This window comes from Chelonoidis abingdonii, chromosome 1 (genome assembly GCF_003597395.2).
Source record: "Chelonoidis abingdonii isolate Lonesome George chromosome 1, CheloAbing_2.0, whole genome shotgun sequence".
Classification (NCBI taxonomy): domain Eukaryota; kingdom Metazoa; phylum Chordata; order Testudines; family Testudinidae; genus Chelonoidis; species Chelonoidis abingdonii.
In genome coordinates, this window is record NC_133769.1 from 173,804,151 (window position 1) to 173,823,329 (window position 19,179).

At 42.5% G+C, this 19,179-nt stretch overlaps 1 protein-coding gene across 2 annotated transcripts in view; it reads left to right on the forward strand.

The window, feature by feature from the left end:
• Positions 1-19,179, forward strand: part of EPHA3 (EPH receptor A3) — a 339,305-nt gene that overhangs the window by 9,955 nt on the left and 310,171 nt on the right. For both annotated transcript variants that reach the window (XM_032795093.2, XM_032795094.2), the window contains exon 2: positions 14,706-14,770. In XM_032795093.2, coding sequence (XP_032650984.1) covers positions 14,706-14,770 — 65 coding nt within the window. The remainder of the gene's footprint in view (positions 1-14,705; positions 14,771-19,179) is intronic.

The following is a 19,179-nucleotide window of genomic DNA, read 5'->3' on the forward strand; positions in this document are numbered from 1 at the left end:
CAACTGATATCCATAAGTTATCTCAAGTAGGGAGTGCAGTTTACGACCATAGGAAGAATTTTAGGGCGTGATTGTACAAGGTGCTGAGGCCCTTTTGGGAAGTGTTTAGCTCCTATTGAAGTCAGTTGTGTGGCATTTGGCACTTTATAATGTTTGGTCCTTATGGAAGGGTAAACTTGCCTTTTCCTAATTTCACACCTTCCTTAGTTCTGTGGACCTGATTCTGAATTCACCCTGGCTTTTATCAGTGTAATTCCACTAAAGTCAGCAGAGTTACTCCTGATTTAACAGGGAGTAACAGTAGAATCAGTCCCTAAGTGTTTGGAACTTAAACTTGAATTCAGGTATTAAGGGATTTGGAAACACTAAAAAAGGGGCAAGGGAGAAAATGTGAATGAAAATGAAGGAGCAAGGGAGAAAAGTGAACACAGACATATTGTGCCCGTTTGGGTTTGGAGTACTCGTGTCTACTTTTTTTGTTTTTCTTTTTTAAAGTACTGCTCTTGAGAAGGGAGGAAGAATAGGTTTAATTGACAGAAAATCTTTATGAATTAGAATGATTTTTTTTTACACAAAAATAAGTTGAAGGTTTGCATTGCAGTTTGGACCTCATTAGGCTCATCCATTCTTAGTTTTTATATTCCTGGAATAATGAAAAGAACTGGCAGCATAACAACTCTACAGGAAATAGGAAGCTAATAAAACGGAAACTTTATTAGACCCATTTGATAAATGTTACGTTCCAGCACACCAGTGACGTGTTTTTATACAGTTGGAGAGTGAGTTACACACAGTTCTAGCAGCACTGTACTGCTCTTGTGTAAAAGTTTCAGATTGGGAAAAATAAATGTATGTTTCTAGTATTGATTTACATACAAATATTTTCTACCGGGGTCGGCAACCTTTCAGAAGTGGTGTGCCGAGTCTTCATTTATTCACTCTAATTTAAGATTTTGTGTGCCAGTAATACATTTTAACATTTTTAGAAGGTCTCTTTCTATAAGTCTATAAAATATAACTAGACTATTGTTGTATGTAAAGTAAATGTTTAAGAAGCTTCATTTAAAATTAAATTAAAATGCAGAGACCTCCGGACTGATGGCCAGGACCCGGGCAGTGTGAGTGCCACTGAAAATCAGCTTGCATGCCACCTTCGGCACCTGTGCCATAGGTTGCCTACCCCTGGTCTAGGCAGATTGTCAAAATAACACAGACAGGTGTGAGAAAATCCACCCTGTATCTCTGCCAAAGCAGCCCTCTCCTGAAAAACATCTACTATTTCAGTGTTGATGCTTTCTGAGTAGAGATGCCTAAATGTGCCTTTTCTTTTATTCTGAGAGAAATAGGGCATGGTCTTTCTGTGAACCACTGAGTTCAATGGGAATTTGAGGGCATTTGGCACTCTGTAGGCTCAGGCTCAAAATAGATTAGTTTGCACATTGAACTGTTTTGCATCTCACTGGCTATCCTTTGACCCCTCCGTACTGAGATGATGGGGAAAGTATTTTAGCATGCAGTGAGCTCTCTACATTTTACGTGACAAAATTTTAGTAACTTTAATTCTTCTTTCCAAATATTTTCAACTTTATGATTTTTTAAAAAATACAATAATTATAATATTTTGCTCTTCTGTACCTTTACTGTGAGGATTGCATAGTGTTTAGCAAGCCTTTGTGGGGGGAAGGGCACGACTATCCTTTGTTCTGTACATGTTCAGGGGAGTTAGAAGGATGTAACTTGTCCCTTACTCACCTCTGTAGGCTTCACATCTAGTGGTATCAGAGTTGGAAGCAGAACAGCCTTGCAGGACATTTCCATTTCCTGTGCAGGTGGGTGGAGAGAGAATGGGCAGGAGTGAGGAGTGGATAGAACCTTTGGCAACAGCGAGCACTAGTTGAGCCAACGACGGGAAGGGGTAGGGAGGCAGTGATCTGAGCTAGTAGCAAAATACTTCCTGTATGGAGCAATTTGGGAGTCGGGGAGAAATTGTGATTCAGTCACAGTTTCCTCCTCAGTCTGGTCCTAGGACATTGCAGTTTATAATCTAGCCCTTTATTTGTGGGCATTTCTGTAGCGCTCATCACTGTGCTGAGTTCCTTCATTAAGTGCTTAACAACAATCCTGTGAGAGAGAATTACAACAAGATTCCTATTTCAGTAGCTTCTCTGATTGACCATAGGAAGAACTGACTACCTGAATCTGGCTCCACAAGGAGTTCGGGAGCATGTTTGCTGAAAAGAATAAAACTCAGGGAAAAATAAAATTCTCTTGCTCCTGAAGTACAAGGACAGTGGCCAGAAGTTGCAAAATATCAGTCTTGCAAGATTTAACATGTAATAAAAAGTCAATAAATGCTTTCAACTAATCTAGAGAATTTATTGTATAATAAAAATGAATTTCTGTAACACTAATAATTTGAAAGGTAACTTGACACATCTGAATATGGTTGGGCTGTGCTTTTTATTTAAGGTTCATAACAATAACTTTTAGATTTGGGGCAGGGTTTATTTGTTATGTAATAAACATCTTTGCTAGAATAATGGAGGTCTGTACCCTCCAATTCGTTTTATCTATCGGTTGCCACTGCACTCAATTTTATGGCAAGTTGTTTTTGTTCCATTTTTTTGGATGTAGCTTTTTTTGCTTGTACAGTTCTGTAGTCAGCAGTTTAACCACAGACTGAAAATGGGATTTGCCAAATTTTGTAATGCTCTACACAAAATCCTATTTTGCATTGTTCAACATAAGAGGGGCATAGGAGAAAAACTGCATTTCTCACTACAATTGTGTGTCTCCCCAAAGGCTATGGCATGGCCTTAATCTGCCAGCAGGTTTCCTCCTAAGGCCCACTTTGGAATGAGAACTGTAGAGCACAAAAGGCCAAATCTTACAGATGACTGAGCGGGTGAGCATAAGAAATAGCAAGTTTCTACTGGGGTTTCTAAGGCGCTTACACCAGTGAAGGATAGATGGAGTGCAGCATGACCCAGATACCTGGTATTCTCCCTGTGCCAGGGATCGAGGAGGCAAAAGTGCCAGAGCAACACACTTGGACCTAGGAGAGTTCTCCTATACCAGAGGAATTCTCTGCTGGGCATTTGTGGAGAACTTACAGCCCTTTTATGCCACTTGAGCAGCATAAAGGGGCTGTAATATAACTACAGAAACTGGACCATTATGAATATATACTCATGTAAATGAGTGGAGAATCAGGCCCCAAGTCAGCTACTTAAAAAGGATTTGGGGCAAACGTATTTTGGAACCACATGTTGTTTCTGAACACTGTTACTTGAACAGGGACATAGCATTGGTTAGAACTATTTATACCAGAATTCCCACTCTCCAAACTGCTTTCTCTCCTTAACAAGAAATTCCATAGAAATCCTTTACCTTATTTTTGACCACCATGATGGTTTGTCCCAGATGTCTGTACACAATGGGGCATGTCTGCACCCTGGCCACAACCCAGCTTGTCTGTTTGCAGTTGCCATTTCCACCCAGAAAACAAAGTTTGGGTGCAAATCTGAGCAACTGCAACTCTAGCTACCTCCCTTCTGCCTGTAATCTGGTAGTTTAGAGATGCCGACGCAGACCTGTGCCCATAGTTGATTAAGTGTATAAAAATTCAGGTGCGGATTGTCCTGGCAACAGGGAGGCTACCATTCTAAAAATGTATGTCAGTATGTGAACAGACTCCACTCTGTCCCACCCCAAAACCAAATCTTGGCTACGTTCCTGCTTCAAAGTGCCTTCTTTGCTTCCCAGAGAGTTACAAAGCATATTTTGGTTATGGGCATCCTCATTTTTTGTGTTGGATAGCCACAATAGGATTTTTTCCCCTTTGCTAGCATTTTTCTAATAACTAATATTTTTCCGAATTAACACAGGAATGCCTAACCAGAGCAGACAACATTGACGTATATGCGGTATTTTTTGTATCCGTGTTGGTTCCAGGATATTAGAGAAACAAGGTGGGTGAGGTAGATCTCTCACCAGCAGAAGTTGGTCCAATAAAAGATATTATTTCACCCACCTTGACTTTTTAACATTTACATGATGGTGTTTTACTTTAACTTGAAAAAGTTTATTAGTTGAAAAATCAGTTATTTTAGCCAATCAGTGATCCTTCTGAATGTCTTTCATACCTCATGTTATTGGGGAATGTTTAGTGACTAATGAAGCTGGTATTATCAAATCCTTGTACTTTAGATCTTGAAAATTGACTGTTGATAGGCTCTCTGCTCCAGTTTTTATGAAACATGGGCTATCTCAGGATGATTCTCTTTGGCATAACACTTTGGTTAATTGTTTTTCCTTCAGATACGGAATGTATTTATTTTGTATTCAGTTTACTATAGAAGTTTGAACCTCCCATCTTCCTTGAAGTGCTGCCCCTTTCAGATGGAGAATCTAATTCTGATCCCTGGCTAGTTTTACACCCAACTCTTTTGTCTTCTGTGAAATTACTCCTGATTTAGCTGGTATACATGAGAACAGATACAAGTCCCTAAATTTGTAGTTTCTTTGTCAGTGGGCCTGTATATCAAACACATCTCAAACCCCTTCCTTTTGCTAGTTCCTTGTACCACAATACCTACAAAAACGCAAGCAAACTTTTATTCCATCAGTGTTATGTTCCTGTTCCAAGCTCTGGGAAGAGATTCATTCTGACAATTTAGCACAGCCTGAACTGAGGTAGCTTATTATGGTTTCTCTTAAATTGGGAAGTCGACTACTCTGGAGCCCAAAGCAGCAGGCAAAGAGGCAAGGCTCTTAGGAAAGAACATGTGGTTAATAGACAGCATTGCTGGCACGTTGCCATATGGCATAAATAGCCATAGTGTACTGTACAGCGAACAAGTCCATTATGTGAAAGGACTAAAGCCATTGAATTCCCAAAGCTGGGATTGTGATTGTTGCTCATTTTGTAGATCTCTGTGATATTTAAATACTGGCAAGCAACAAGGTTATGAAGTCTCTCTCACTGGTATTTAGCATTGTTTTAAAAACAGTCACATGCTGTGGACTAGTGCAATGCACTGAGGTATTAGTTAGCTGTTGATTTTTATCTCTATCTGCACTCATTTCTCCTTGGTATGATATTGCCATTCTTTTATGACAATTGTATGCCAATGACACCCCTCACTCCCCTGATGAGGCATAAACATTTTGTAGAGAAGAAAAGCAGCAATATCTGGCATTGTATCTGTTCAGCTGGAGTCCACATTGCAACTTCCACAGTAACAAACCGACCAAAGAATTAAATATTGCAATGCTAGTTAGGCTGGAGGTTTGGAGGAATGAACAGCAAGTTCTTATGGCAACATTTTAAATAAGACATCGGCTCTATAATACCAGCTGGCATGGAAATAGAATGTGTTTCCGAGCACTCTCAGTGATGTCAGTGAGAGTTGAGGAAGCTGAACATTGTGCAGGGCTGGGCTCAGCAGACTTTAATCTCAGAGTACTTAAAACATTAATGAAATAAACTTCACAACTCTGAGGTAGATAAATAACCCAACCATTTTAGGAATGTGGAGACGCGAAGACTTGGAGAGCTTAAGTGAGTTGCCTGAGATCACACAAGGTGAATCAATAGAAGAACTGTCAGGGCCGGTGCAACCATTTAGGCGATATAGGTGGTCACCTAGGGTGCTGAGATTTGGGGGATGCCATTTTCTTCGGCAGCAACCGCAGCAGCCAGATCTTCGGCTGCCCCGGTCGCTGCCGGCATTTAGACGGAGGGAGCTGGGGCAGGGGAGCGCGGGGATGGCCGCCTGCAGCAAGTAAGGGGGGCGGCAGCACACAGGGGAACTCCCCGCCCCAGCTCACCCCTGCCCTGCCTCCTCCCCGAGCACGCCGTCGCTGCTTCACTTCTCCTGCCTCCAAGGCTTGTGGTGCCTAAGCTGATTGGCGCCGCAAGCCTGGGAGGCGGGAGAAGTGAAGCAGCCTCAGGTTGCTCGTGCTTGTGCGCAGAGCAGGGGCGAGCCTGTGCGAGGGGGTGCCTCAGGGTGGGGGGTGGAGAGCTGCCGCAAGGGGGGCGCCTCAGGGCGGGGGCGCGGGGAGGAGTGGGGGGTGCAAGGTGGCAGTTTCACCTAGGGCGCAAAACATCCTTGCACCGACCCTGAGAATTATAAAGACACCAAGAGTTATGACTCTCAGTGCCTTGTCCTAACCATTAGACACTTCATCCCTCCTCCCTTCCCCAGATTAATAAAACAGGGAGGTTAGTAGCTTGATTTTGGAGAGGCCATGCATCCACAGGTCCCACTGAAATCAACATCTCTGAAAATCGGGCCATGTGTTCAGTGCACTTGCAACAGTTTATGCCATCACTGACTTTACTGAAGTGGTTCCTGGTTATACTAATAGTATTCTTGGATATAATAATTTCTCTTACAGAAAAAAATATGGTCATGTAAATAGCTGCACATCTTAGCTACTTTTTTTCTAACTTTATGCAGTTCACCTGATTTTCATGTTAAAACACATAAGATCAAATTTAAATATATAATTTTGTTCTTAATTAAGAAGTATTTTAATTGAATATTTAAAAAACCTGCTGGTCTGCCCTGATATAGACCAGCTGAAGATCTGGCTGGATGTTTGTTTATATTACATTTAATAAGTTGGTCAGGTTGATTTTACAAATCAACATGCTGTCTTAGTATACTATGGTATATGTACCACCCATCTAATCAAATATTTGAAGTGATTTAATTATGTGAGTCAATAGCAGGGGTGGGCAGACTACCGCCCGCAGGCCACATCTGACCCACGGGACTGTCCTGCCTGGCCCCTGAGCTCCTGGCCCGGGAGGCTAGCTCCTGCCCCCCCAACTATCCTCCCCTCCCCTGCAGCCTCAGCTCGCTCACAATGCTCTGGGTGCAGGGCTGTGAGCTCCTGGGACAGCGCAGCAGCAGAGTGTGGCCTGACCCAGTCTCTGTGCTGCATGGTGGTGGCGACGGTGGTGGCAGCATGGCCCAGCTCCAGCCAGGTGGTGCGGCTGTAGAGCCACGAGCCACCGGTGCTCCAGGCAGCGCCGTAAGGGGACAGGGATCAGGGGGGTTTGGATAGAGAGCAGGTGAGTTTGGGGTGGTGGTCAGTGGGCGGGGTGTGGATAGGGGTGGAGGCAGTAGTCGGGGACAACAGGAGTTTGAATGGGGGGCAGGGGTCCCGGGGGGGCACTCAGGGGACAGGGAGAAGGGGTGGTTGGATGGGGCAGGGGTCTCCAGGGGGCTGTCAGGAATGAGAGCAGGGGTTGGATGGGGCGGCAGGAGTCCAGGGCAAGTCAGGGGACAGGTAGCGGGGGTGTGTGGATGGGGCAGGGGTCTCAGAGGGGTCGTCAGGGAACGGGGGGTTGGATGGGGCAGGTGTCCCGGGGGAGGGGAGGCTGGGCAGATAGGAGGTGGGGGCCAGGCCATGACCCCCTCCCCTAACTGGCCCTCTATACAGTTTACGAAACCTAATGCGGCCTTCAGACCAAAAAGTTTGTCCTCCCCTGGTCAATAGTCTCTGCAATCTGACATATTATTTTATTATAATCCAGTAAGTCCTTGGGAAAAGATTTAGGCTACAAATTTCTAATTCACATTTTTATTTATCTTTGTTCTTACATTTTATGTTCTAGGGAAAAAATTTCTGCCCTCTAGATTTCTAGCACGATGGATCATTTTGTGACACATGCCGTCTAGTTGTATCAGTCATTTTCCTCTTCCATGCCTTTGTGCCATGCATTGTGCCTGTTGCAGCCTAATAAGGTCTAGCTGAATTAATTGTTTGCTGTGTACTGAAGTATGTAGAAGTGAGATTGTATGTTTTTGCTCTTCCTCTGGGCCTTAGAAAAAATGAGCTGGATATCTCATGACTTTTTTTTCCAGTGAGCAAAATATTTATTTAAAAAAAAGTAATACATGGGGTGGGGGGGGAGGAGAGTTGTGTATTTCTAGATACAGGTAAAGATGTTCATTCTTTCTGGGTGAAAAATCTCTTTGAAGGCTGTTTCTAGGGGGAAAATATTCTATCTTCAAATTTGAGTTAGGTCCTTGGTAACCTAAATCTCTGAGAAACAAAATTATCTCTTATTAAAATTATCTCTGTGTTCCTATGCAGTGGAAGTCAGACTGAGATTTTCTCACCTCCAGTATGAATCCCAGTAGACAACTGATGACTCCACAGAGCAAAGGACAAGATGTTTTATAAGGACAATCAATATCCCCCATGTTTTTTTTCTTTGACTGTTTTCCACCCATGCTTTCTTCCTTTTTATCTCCCCCCATTTAACAGAGAAGGAGAAATTGGCTGTGTTTATAATGAGTGGGGATAACCTGTAGACAAGTGAGGGCACATAAGGCTTTCTGATCCCTTTCCACCAGAGATGTAATGTGGAATAGACTTGTCAGTCCTTGCCCCTCTCAGCACAAAATGATGCAGGGATGTACAAAATGATATAGTACAAAGTTGATCAATAAGCTCGGCACATAATTATCTACTGTTTCAGAATAACAGGTCTGGAGCATAGCTTTTGCCTTCTTGAATTTATCAGTTTATAAATATTTGCAAGTTTTAGTGAAATGTGTAGGATGCATGTGAAAGTGGTGTGCCTGGTGCCTCTATTTTGAGGGATGGGAAAACTGGAAGCAGGGACAAAAGGAACTAGAAGTTAGATGAAGACCTTTATTGCTCTCAGCTTGTGCATTCAACATGCTGCAGATGATAACCTGGCTGCTACTGCTTAATACTGTGCTTTTCAACACCTCACTCCCCTTTGGAAGAATTCCCTCTTCCCCCCCAGATGGATACTATTAGCTAATTTGGTTGCTATTTTTAAGTCTAAATTGCAGACTTTCTCCTGCTATGTAATTTGTTTGTTCGTTCTAACTTGGTTAATGCTATGCTAACTTGGGAATAGTACTATATAAATGAATGGTATGTACACTAATGGTTAGGATGATGGAAACTTCAAACATGTCATTTTTATTTGTGTTGATATAAAGAGGCCAACTCAGACAACATATCCACACATGCAGATATCAAAGAAGGGGAACAACATGTGTCTGAAAGGAATGCAGCTGAGCCTCTTGGACATGCAATCAAGTTAACTCCTTAACTATGAGGTGTAGGTTAAAGTGAGTGTGTTATAACCATAGGCTGTTTTACTTAGTGATAGCCATAAAATCATAAAATGCATGGGAAAATCCAATGTGCTAGGAGTGGGTACCTTATCCTCTCCCCCCCCCCCACGTCTGTCATACCTGTATGCGTCCCTTGTTTATGTCTTGCCTTAAAACTCTATTTCTTCAAATAATAATACCTATCTTGGGGGGGTGCAACCAAGCTAATTACTGGTGTCCTCTGTGGCCAGTTTCTAGTGTGATTAAGAGGATAAAATGAACAGCTCCCAGAGGTTAAAGACCTGGGATTTTGTTGATGGACCTGAAGCTCTGGGGACTGGGTGAGACATTGTGGTCCTTGTGGGCCAAGGTTGCAACCATTCTGCACCCTCTGTCTTCTCCTTGTATGAAACTATAATGTTTCATACATACTCAAGTGTGGTAATTGTTAGCTACTGAGAATTTTTTAATGGCAACCATGGTAGGTAGCATCTGATATAAGTGGGGTGCTATGTGACCGGACTCTCTTTGGTCATCATTAGTCTGATAGAAGAGAGTTTGTGAAGAATGGCAGTTGGAGCTGGGCAGGAGACTGCCAGATCCTAAATGCTTAGTCAGGATGATTGGTGGATTTGCTTTGCTGTCGAGCACTCTGACTCAGACCTGGTCTACACTACGCATTTAAACTGAATTTAGCAGCGTTAAACTGATGTAACCCTGCACCCGTCCACACAACGGGGCCCTTTATATCATTATAAAGGACTCTTTAAACCGATTTCCATACACCTCCCCAACGAGAGGAGTAGTGCTGAAATTGGTATTGCCAAGTCGGATTAGGATTGGTGTGGCCGCAAATCGACGGCATTGGCCTCCGGGCTGTATCCCACAGTGCACCATTGTGACTGCTCTGGAAAGTAATCTGAACTTGGATGCACTGGCCAGGTAGATAGAAAAATCCCCATGAACTTTTGAATTTCATTTCCTGTTTGCCCAGCATGGAGCTGTGATCAGCACGAGTGGCCATGCAGTCCCAAATCCAAAAAGAGCTCCAGCATGGTCCGTATGGGAGATACTGGAATCTAATCGCTGTATTGGGGAGATCAATCTGTTCTATCAGAGCTCGTTGCAAGAAGATGAAAAGACCAAAGCATTTGAAAAAAATCTCCCAGGCTATGATGCAGAGTACAGCACAGTGCTGTGTGACAAGCGTAACGGAAAGCCAAAGAATTCAAATGGACACTCATGGGAGGGAGGAGGGAGGGAGGAGGATGAGGAACTCCGCTATCCCACAGTCCCGCAGTCCTCTGAAAAGCAATTTGCATTCTCTTGTGAGCTCTCCAGTGCCTCTTAGGGTCATAAAACATTGCCGGGATGGTTCAGTGGTATATCTCGTCAATTTACCCCCCCACCCTGGAAAGAAAGAAAAAAAATCATTTCTTCCATTTTCATTGTCACTGTATGTCCTACTGCATGCGCTGGTAGACGCAGTGCCCGGCACTAAACAGCAGCATCCCTCTCTTCCTTTCTGAAATGGCAGACCGGTACAAAATGGTGAAACCGTCATTATCCCGGAGTGCTCCTGCTGGCCTCAGTGAGTCGCCGGGCACCTGAGAAAAATGGTAATGACTCCTGTCAATTTCTGGCAGATGGTAAAAATGCTGGTAATGTCGTCTCATAGCAGCTGAAGCCTAAGCTCCATCAGCCCCTACCCCTTTCTGTCTAAAGAAAAGATTCTGTACTGCTGATATCATAGCAGCGGAGGCGCCCTCCCTCATTTATCTCGCAAAAAGTCAGTGTTTCTTATTCCTTCATTCTTTATTACTTCATCACACAAAGGGGGACATTGCAATGGTAGCCCAGGAGGGTTGGGGAAGGAGGAAAGCAATGGGTGGGGTTGTTGCAGGGGGACCCTCTAAATGGCATGCAACTCATCATTTCTGTGGGCTCTGCTGGTCTGACCGGAACGGCTTGCTCTCTGACTCTCTAGTAGACTTGCCCGATATTCTAGGCAGGACTGACTCTATTTTTAGACAAAACATAAAGAAAGGAATGACCTGGGAGTCATTCCCAATTTTGTCATGCGCCCCCCGGAGCCTCAGCCGAGCAGCCAGGGCACCCATGAAGCAGCAGATGGTACAAAATGATTGATAACCGTCATTGCCAATTTTCCAATTGCAAAGGGTACAAAATGATTGATAACCGTCATCTCATCGCAATTTATAATGGCAAACGGGCAATAGGATAGTACCATCTCTGTCTACTTGCAAAGCAAATAAATGCTGCTGTGTAGCTCTGCAGTACGCCTCTGTCAGCGCATCCAGTAACACATATGGTATAGTGACAAAGCAAAATGGTCCATGGCTGCCATGCTATGGCAATCTGCCAGGCAATCCAGGGAAAAAGGCGCGAAATATTGTCTGGCGTTGCTTTCACGGAGGAGGAATGAGTGATGACATTTACCCAGAATCACCCAAGAAAACTGTTTTGCACCATCATGCATTGGATCTCAACCAGAATTCCAATGTGGGACACTGCAGGAACTATGGATAGTACGGGATAGCTACCCACCAAGTGCAGCCGCTCCAGAAATCGACGCTAGCCTCGGTACATGGATGCACACCACTGAATTAATGTGCTTAGTGTGGCCGCGTGCACTCGACTTTATACAATCTGTTTTACAAAACTGGTTTATGTAAAATCGGAATAATCCCATAGTGTAGACATACCCTCAGATACCACAGCTCCCTGGAGCCCCAGTTTGTAGAAGGACAGCAGATGTTTCCTCCTTACCCCAGTGGATTGACACTTTATGGCAAAGGAGCAGATGCCGCAAGTGTCTGAATACAGACCTGGTCCTTATGCTGCAATGCTGTGTACTGCAATGATGCCAGCAGAGTTAATACTGAAATGGCATGGGAAAGTATCCTACCATGATGGACAAAATAAGGCAGCTTTTCCCAGAAACCCATTACACCTACTTTTTTGTTCAGATTAAACTTAAAAACTAATAGCATGTAACCCCAATGGTTTGATTGGAAACGTTTACTGACCAGAGGTACTTTCCCCATCATTGCGCTCTGCCACCGACTGATCCTGTGAGGGGATGGGCTCCAGGTTTAAAAACAATTCTTGGCTGTCAGAGAGAATGGATCCTCCACTTCCCTGCCTCTCACTCTCTTCCTCCTCTTCCTCACCAACAATGTCCTCCTTGTTGTTGCTTGAGGTTGCCTGGGGCTCCTGGGAGGTATCTACGGAGTATTTTGGGGTAGTGGTGGGGTTGCCACTGAGAATCACATGCAGCTCCTCAAAAAAATGGCATGTCTGTGGGGCAGAACCAGAATGATTGTTTGCCTCCCTTGTCTTCTGATATGCTTACTGAAGCTCCTTTATTTTCATGTGGTGCTTCTGTGTATCCCTGGTGTAGCCCTTCTCCTCCATGCCTCTCACGATCTTGGCATAGATGTCAGTGTTTCTTCTGCTGGATAGGAACTCTGTCTGCACAGACTCTTCTCCCCACACAGCAAGATCCACCACCTCCTGGGTACTCCATGCAGGAGCGCGTTTGTGGCCTTGAGTCTCCATGATCATCTGTGCTGGCGAGCTGTCCACACTGATCAAACAGGAAATAAAATTTCAAAAGTTCCAAAGGCTTTCATGGGAGAGCAGCTATTTCCTATGTACCTGGCTGATGTGCCATGGAGTTGAAAGTGCTCTCCAGAGCAGTCACAGCGGAGCACTGTGGGACACTTCCTAGAGGCCATTCATTCGAATTACATAATGCAGTGTCTACACTATCCTCATGTCTACCTGTGGATGTTGGATCAAGTGCTACGCCTTTCGCAGAAGTGGAGTACAGAAGTTGACCAGGCCAGTAAGGTTGGAGGAAGGGACTTGTAGTGTAGACACATACAATATTAGTTCGACTTAACGTGGTTTATGTCATCCTAAATTTATAGTGTAGACCAGGCCTTAGAAAAAATGAAATAAGTCAGAATGTAATTTTCTTAAAAAATGGATATGTCATTGTAAGGAAAGTACTTTTGTTTTCACAGACTGGAGAATAACTGATTCACTGAGGAATAACACAATTGTGAAAATATATTTATATCCTTATAATGATGTATTGTTTTTGTCTATTTCTGAGATCATATGTCCATCTTTTCCAACCCTTCACCCCTTCCCCAATGTGGCACCTTTAAAAAAAAAAAAAAAAAAAAAAGGTTTTAATTGCTTTATTTTCTTAGTAATGGCCATAATTAAATAGCAAGGCATGAAGGATGCCAGAACTAATGCAAATAGCTCTGCTTAACAGATTTATATATAATTTCAGGGTTTTCCACCTCCTAGTCCCATTCATCTCCTTTCTCTGAGCACCAATGCCTACACCATTTGGTCCTGGGAACAGTGACAACTCTTCAGGCTTAAAAACAGAAGAACCCCACAACATAACTGCCTAGATTGTTACGTGGTTATTTCTTTTTGAATGACCCATCATACTGAGATGTTAAAACTCCCTTGTATGTGGAATGAGTTTCTTCCTTTTGTCATTGTCAGTAGTTTTAATATCAAAACAAAAATCCCTAATTGTAAATGATAAATATTAGAGATGCATGGATCCTTGTTGTTGTATATTAATGTGTCTCATTTGCTGGTGCTAATGTTAAGACTGACAGTGATTCGTTGTCACTAATGTGTGTTGGTTCATCTGTCCTGGTTCATGTTAATAAATAAATGTGTAGTTTGTGGAGCCATGTGATCAATTACTTGTAGACTCTAGTCAAATGGAATAAAACTTGCTTTTGTTTTTGCAAAATAGCAGTATTGGGGAATAATGAGCTTTACTGTATCTATTTTAGAGCTTAAAAAAGCTCATTTCATTAATTAGATACTTTTCATTTCAAAGGTATTCCAAAATAAAATCTGCACTCTTCTAGTAGAAGGTTAAAAGAAAAAGGAACACCCTGACGCTGGTTATCCAGGGGCAGTTTTCTTGAAGTCAAAGCACTGTGGTTTAAAAAAAATCTAGTATTTTACTTAATAATTTTTTAGAAAATACTCCATTACTGCGAGATGATTCGGAGGATCAATCTGATCAGAAGGCAGAAAGGGTGAAGCCCTTGCTCAGCATTTATTATTTATTTTTGTACGCTAAGAAAATTATCTATGGGAAAATGTAAGATTTTAATCAAATAAAGATTTAAATATTCACATCTCACCGATGTAGTTAGATACATTGACCCAAATTTCAGGTGTATGAGGGGACAACCTTGTACTGTATGTACTGTCAGATAGACCAGCTCAGTTTCCTCCCTCCCTCCCTTTCCCCCACTGTAATGAATTTGGAGAGAGATCCACCCATTACTTAGTTTTGCCAATTGTTTTAGAAGTTCTACCTCCTCCGTTCTTACAATGTTTTAATATAAACAAGCTGATCCTTTTCATCTCTTTTGTGTAGTAAACCATCAGGCCACCTGAACAAATCAACTACTTCACGAGGCCCCCAAATAAACAGATCTTTTATGGAGAGTAACTGTGATTAAAGGGACAGAGGCAAATGAAACTCATTCTTCTTCATTTTATCTTCTTTTATAGTTAATCTGCTGGATTCAAAAGCAATTCAAGGGGAGCTGGGCTGGATCTCCTACCCATCACATGGGGTGAGTTCACTAGACTGTGAAATGGGAAAGTGCTGCTACAGATCAATGTGCTATTTAACAATTGTTTCCTTTTCACAGAACGCTATGCTGGGGCTCTTTGGAACTTCAAAAATAATCTATTCTAAATTTGAAATTAGGGTTTGTGCTGTATTACTATGGTACCTTTTCATTAGAACATACATCATACTGCATGTAATGCCCATGGTGAGGTCACCCTTAATGGAAAGAATTAAAGGGGTGGGGCTTCCCCATCTTATGCAAATTGTCTTTAAATCTTCCTGCCTGTTTGATGTGCATTTCTAACATGTAGTGTGGAACTATTTTGCTTAGTGGTGCTCTTAGATGAACTAGAACTGACATGGAAATGTGTAGACCAATTTTCAGCAGATGTCACAAATGTCTATATTGTGAGGTTGTTGGGTTTTTTTTCCTGACTTCTTCTAAAGGTGCTGTTCTCTCTGTGGTAAAAGTTTGGCAAGCGTCTGGATATATTTCTTGTGTGTTTTCTTGTACGTTTTCTAATATTGTCTAGAACAAATTCAACTAGATCTCTTATTTCTAACTCTGAAATTGTCTAGTGTTAGGATTCCTATACTTCTAGTTTTTAATTTTTTTCAAACACATACATTCTGTTTGAGTTTTTTTAATACTTGATTTATGGTTTACCAAAATCCCAAGTAAGGAAGCTTTCTCACCATCCAATGGGAAAGTAATCCACAGCTTAATATATGTCTCAGTCAGAAAGTTTCACCTTTACACTCAGTCTAAATATTTCCTTTCTTAATTTAGTTCCATTACTCCTCATTGTGTCATGCTCCTAGGTACCATATTAAATTATCCCTCTCCATTCTTGGTATTCATCCATCCCTTCCCAACTGTAAATTAGAAGAACAATGTACAAAAAAGGAGCCATTTTAAAATCTAATACTCTTTTGATTGCTGTTTGAGTAATTGAATGTGACAATAAAGCACCTGGGGCCAAATTCTCTCCTTGGATTTGGTGGAGTTTTCATTTGGCGTTGCACGCATGCATCTGAGAGCTCTGTTTGGCACACAACAGATGAAACAATGCAATATGTTTTAATTGGGGCAGAGTTCTGTGTTCCTTTTCCTTCCAGTTTATTGGTAGTTTTGAGCAAAATGCTACATAATAGCCATTTTGCTTCGTGCTCATGGAGATATTAGATTATAGAATTGGAGATAATTCCATCTCGTATTTTACTATGGGTGCTCCATATTATCAATACTTGGTGGATCACTCATCTTTATCTGTCTTTCTTCCTGCCACACCTTGAGTTTGACTGAATGCCCAATCTTCTAGAGTATCCAAAACAGGGGTGGGCAAACTACGTCCTGAGGGGCCGCATCTGGCTCTCCAGATGTTTTAATCTGGCCCTCGAACTCCTGCCAGGAAGCAGGGAATGGGGCTTGGCCTGCTCTGGCGCTCCAGCTGGGGAGTGGGGTCAGGGGTTTGCCCCACTCTGCACAGAAGCAGCGGCATGTTCCCCCTCCAGCTCCTATGTGTAGGGGCAGGCAGGGGGCTCCATATGCTGCCCCCACCCAAGCACTACCTCCACAGCTCCCATTGGCTGGGAACTGCGGTCAATGGGAGCTGCAGGAGCAGCACTTGTGGACAGGGCAGTGCACAGAGCCGCCTGGCTGCTCCTCCATGTAGGAGTAGGAAGGGGAACATGCCGCTGCTTCTGGGAGCTGCTTGAGGTAAGCGCCAACTGGAGCCTGCACTCTTTACCCCATCCCAGCCCCAGTCCTGATCCCTCTTCTGCCCTCCAAACCCTTCAGTCTCAGCCCAGAGCCCCCTCCTGCAGCCTGAACCCTCATTTCTAGCCTCACCCCAGAGCCCACACTGCCAGCAGGAGCCCTCACCCCTTCCTGCACCCCAACCCCCAATTTTGTGAGCATTCAGGGTCCCACCATACAATTTCCATACCTAGATGTGGCCCTCGGGCCAAAAAGTTTGCCCACCCCTATCCAAAGTATCACTATCCTGTGATTCATCAGCTTGTTTGGAGGAGACAGTGGTATGATTTGAGTCAGGATTCTAGCATTTCCGTGGGTGTTAGATGACTCAGATGGCTAACATGGGAGTGAGAAGTAGTTAGTGTGTGAAGTCTCAGATTTCAAGGTTCTGTTGGGCAGTTAAAATATTAATAAAAAATCTTGCCAAAACTGTTCATTTGTCAACTTTATTCTGTACGGCTGTTCTGTTTTATGGATGTTCCCTCTCATAACTCAGTGTTCTCTGTGGGAGCTGCTGGGCGCTGAGCATTCCTAAAAAGCAGGCCAGTCGCCATTTCTTTAGGTATCTAAATGGGTCCTGCTGAGTGCTGAGCTAGAAAATCGGACCTCTGGCCTCCCTATAAATAATGCAGCGTTAATTGTACTTCAGCGTGTGTTGCTCTTCACTTTCCCCTACCCGAATTTGCTTGAAATACATTGAATTATGACACGGTAGATATATAAAATGAAACTATGGGTACACAGAATAGTTAGTTTTCAAACCATCAGTATTGGCAAGAGAACTTTTTTAAAATCAGATTTTTCAGTTCTCAGGATAATATTCAGTTTTTAACTGCTTAGTAAAGTGACTTTTCAATATGAGCTGCTCAGTGCTGAATGCTTCTGAAAACCTGGCCAAAACATTTCGATGCCTGGAGGGTAGTGTACTATTTTAAAAATCTGACTCCAATTGTGTGTTCTGATCACCATGTCAAAATCTGGCCTCTGGTCTTAATGCAAGCCTAGGAATTGTGAACGCCACACTTTTGCTTCTAGTTCTGGGAGTGACTCCTTCAGTAGCTTTGGGCAAGTCATCTTAGTCTACTTCTCCATTGGAAATAGCAGCACTTGTTTCTCTGCCTCACAGGACTGAATTAGTTAACATTTATGAAGTGCTCTGTGAATAGCCAGTGTCCTGGAAATGCTAAATAGTATTGTTTGTATGATCACAGTGCCTTAAAATAATAGTTTAAAATGTTTATAGAAAAAAAAATCTGTGTGTGTCTGGATGGGACCATTACTAAGTGTTGTTATTCTGGAGTGGGATGAGTAGGAAGAGGGATAGTAGAATCCAAAGTTTCCAATGGTTTTTGTCATAGAATGTTCAATAAGCAACTTTGGTGAGTAGGGTGTCCAGGACAGAACTTACCAGCTATTTCCTAGCTCATCAGTTTCTAGTCTCCATTGTGTATTATTTTATTTTGATTTGCAAAGCCTCATTTGGTTCTTTTGGCAGCCGCTGTGCTCTACTCTGCTTCTCTGTTGATCTCCCCGCAGCTGTGCCTCTTCTGCATTGGATGCCTAAAGCAGCAAGAGGCAAAGCAGCTGGCAGAGGAATGATACAGGGCATCATAATGGCTGTAAGAAAAACAGACTTGCAAGATTACTCTACAGGGATTCTTGTATCCCATAGAGAAATTTTTTTAGCCTTTGCAAGTCGGTATTGGTTTGGGTAAGTCTGCCTAAGCTTTTCCTGTACATGCGGTTCCTACCTACCATAATATCCATGGGGAACAAAACTGTACAATACATATAGAATTGTACTGATGCGCTTCTAAAATAATGAGATTCTTAGGTTGAAGTCAGAGAATAGTAAATTCACTTATATCTCTTATCTTGGTGCGATTGTGGTACAGAACCAGGGCCCAAACTATGTTCCTTTACATACTCTGATATTTTAAGCTTAAAAACTTAAATATAAATTTTTAAAAATAGAAAAAGAAAGTAATATGAACTGTTACATAAAAGTGATGTAATAATAGGAAAGTTAAATGGCAGTGGAAAAGTGAAACATTCTTTTCATAGTCCTTTATTTATAATGGGTTAATTAAACCCTGTAAATATGGCTGCATCTGTCTTCTAGCTAACTAAAATATGAACTTAAACTTCAGTGGAAAAAAACATTATAATAAAGATGTCACCTGGTACTGAAGCATTGCTAATAGCGAGGTGGTGATTTACAAGGTAAAGCTAATAGAGCTACCCTTGAGGCTGTGATTCACAAATGAGGATGCTGGTATTGTGCCAGCTGTTATCCAAGATCCAGCAGTATTCCCATCAGAAGCCATAAATGTCAATATGCTGAGAAGGGTTCCTTATATCAATAACCCCACAGCCAGTGATTTAGCAAAAGGTATCTAATAGAGATTTTTCAGGTTAATCATTTTACCCGATTCTAGAAAATGACTCAAAGTGTTTGTCATGCTCAGTATTCTGTGCTTCATCTCATTCTGAAATCTGATTTTACTTGGCATTATATAACAGAAGCATTTAGAAATTCCTGAATATTTATGTTAAGATTTATGGCTCATTGGTATTCCAAGATCTGTGTGTTCCACATAACTGATGGCAGTGTTTTAGCCCCCTGGTTGTTAATATTGCCCTGTAAGAGT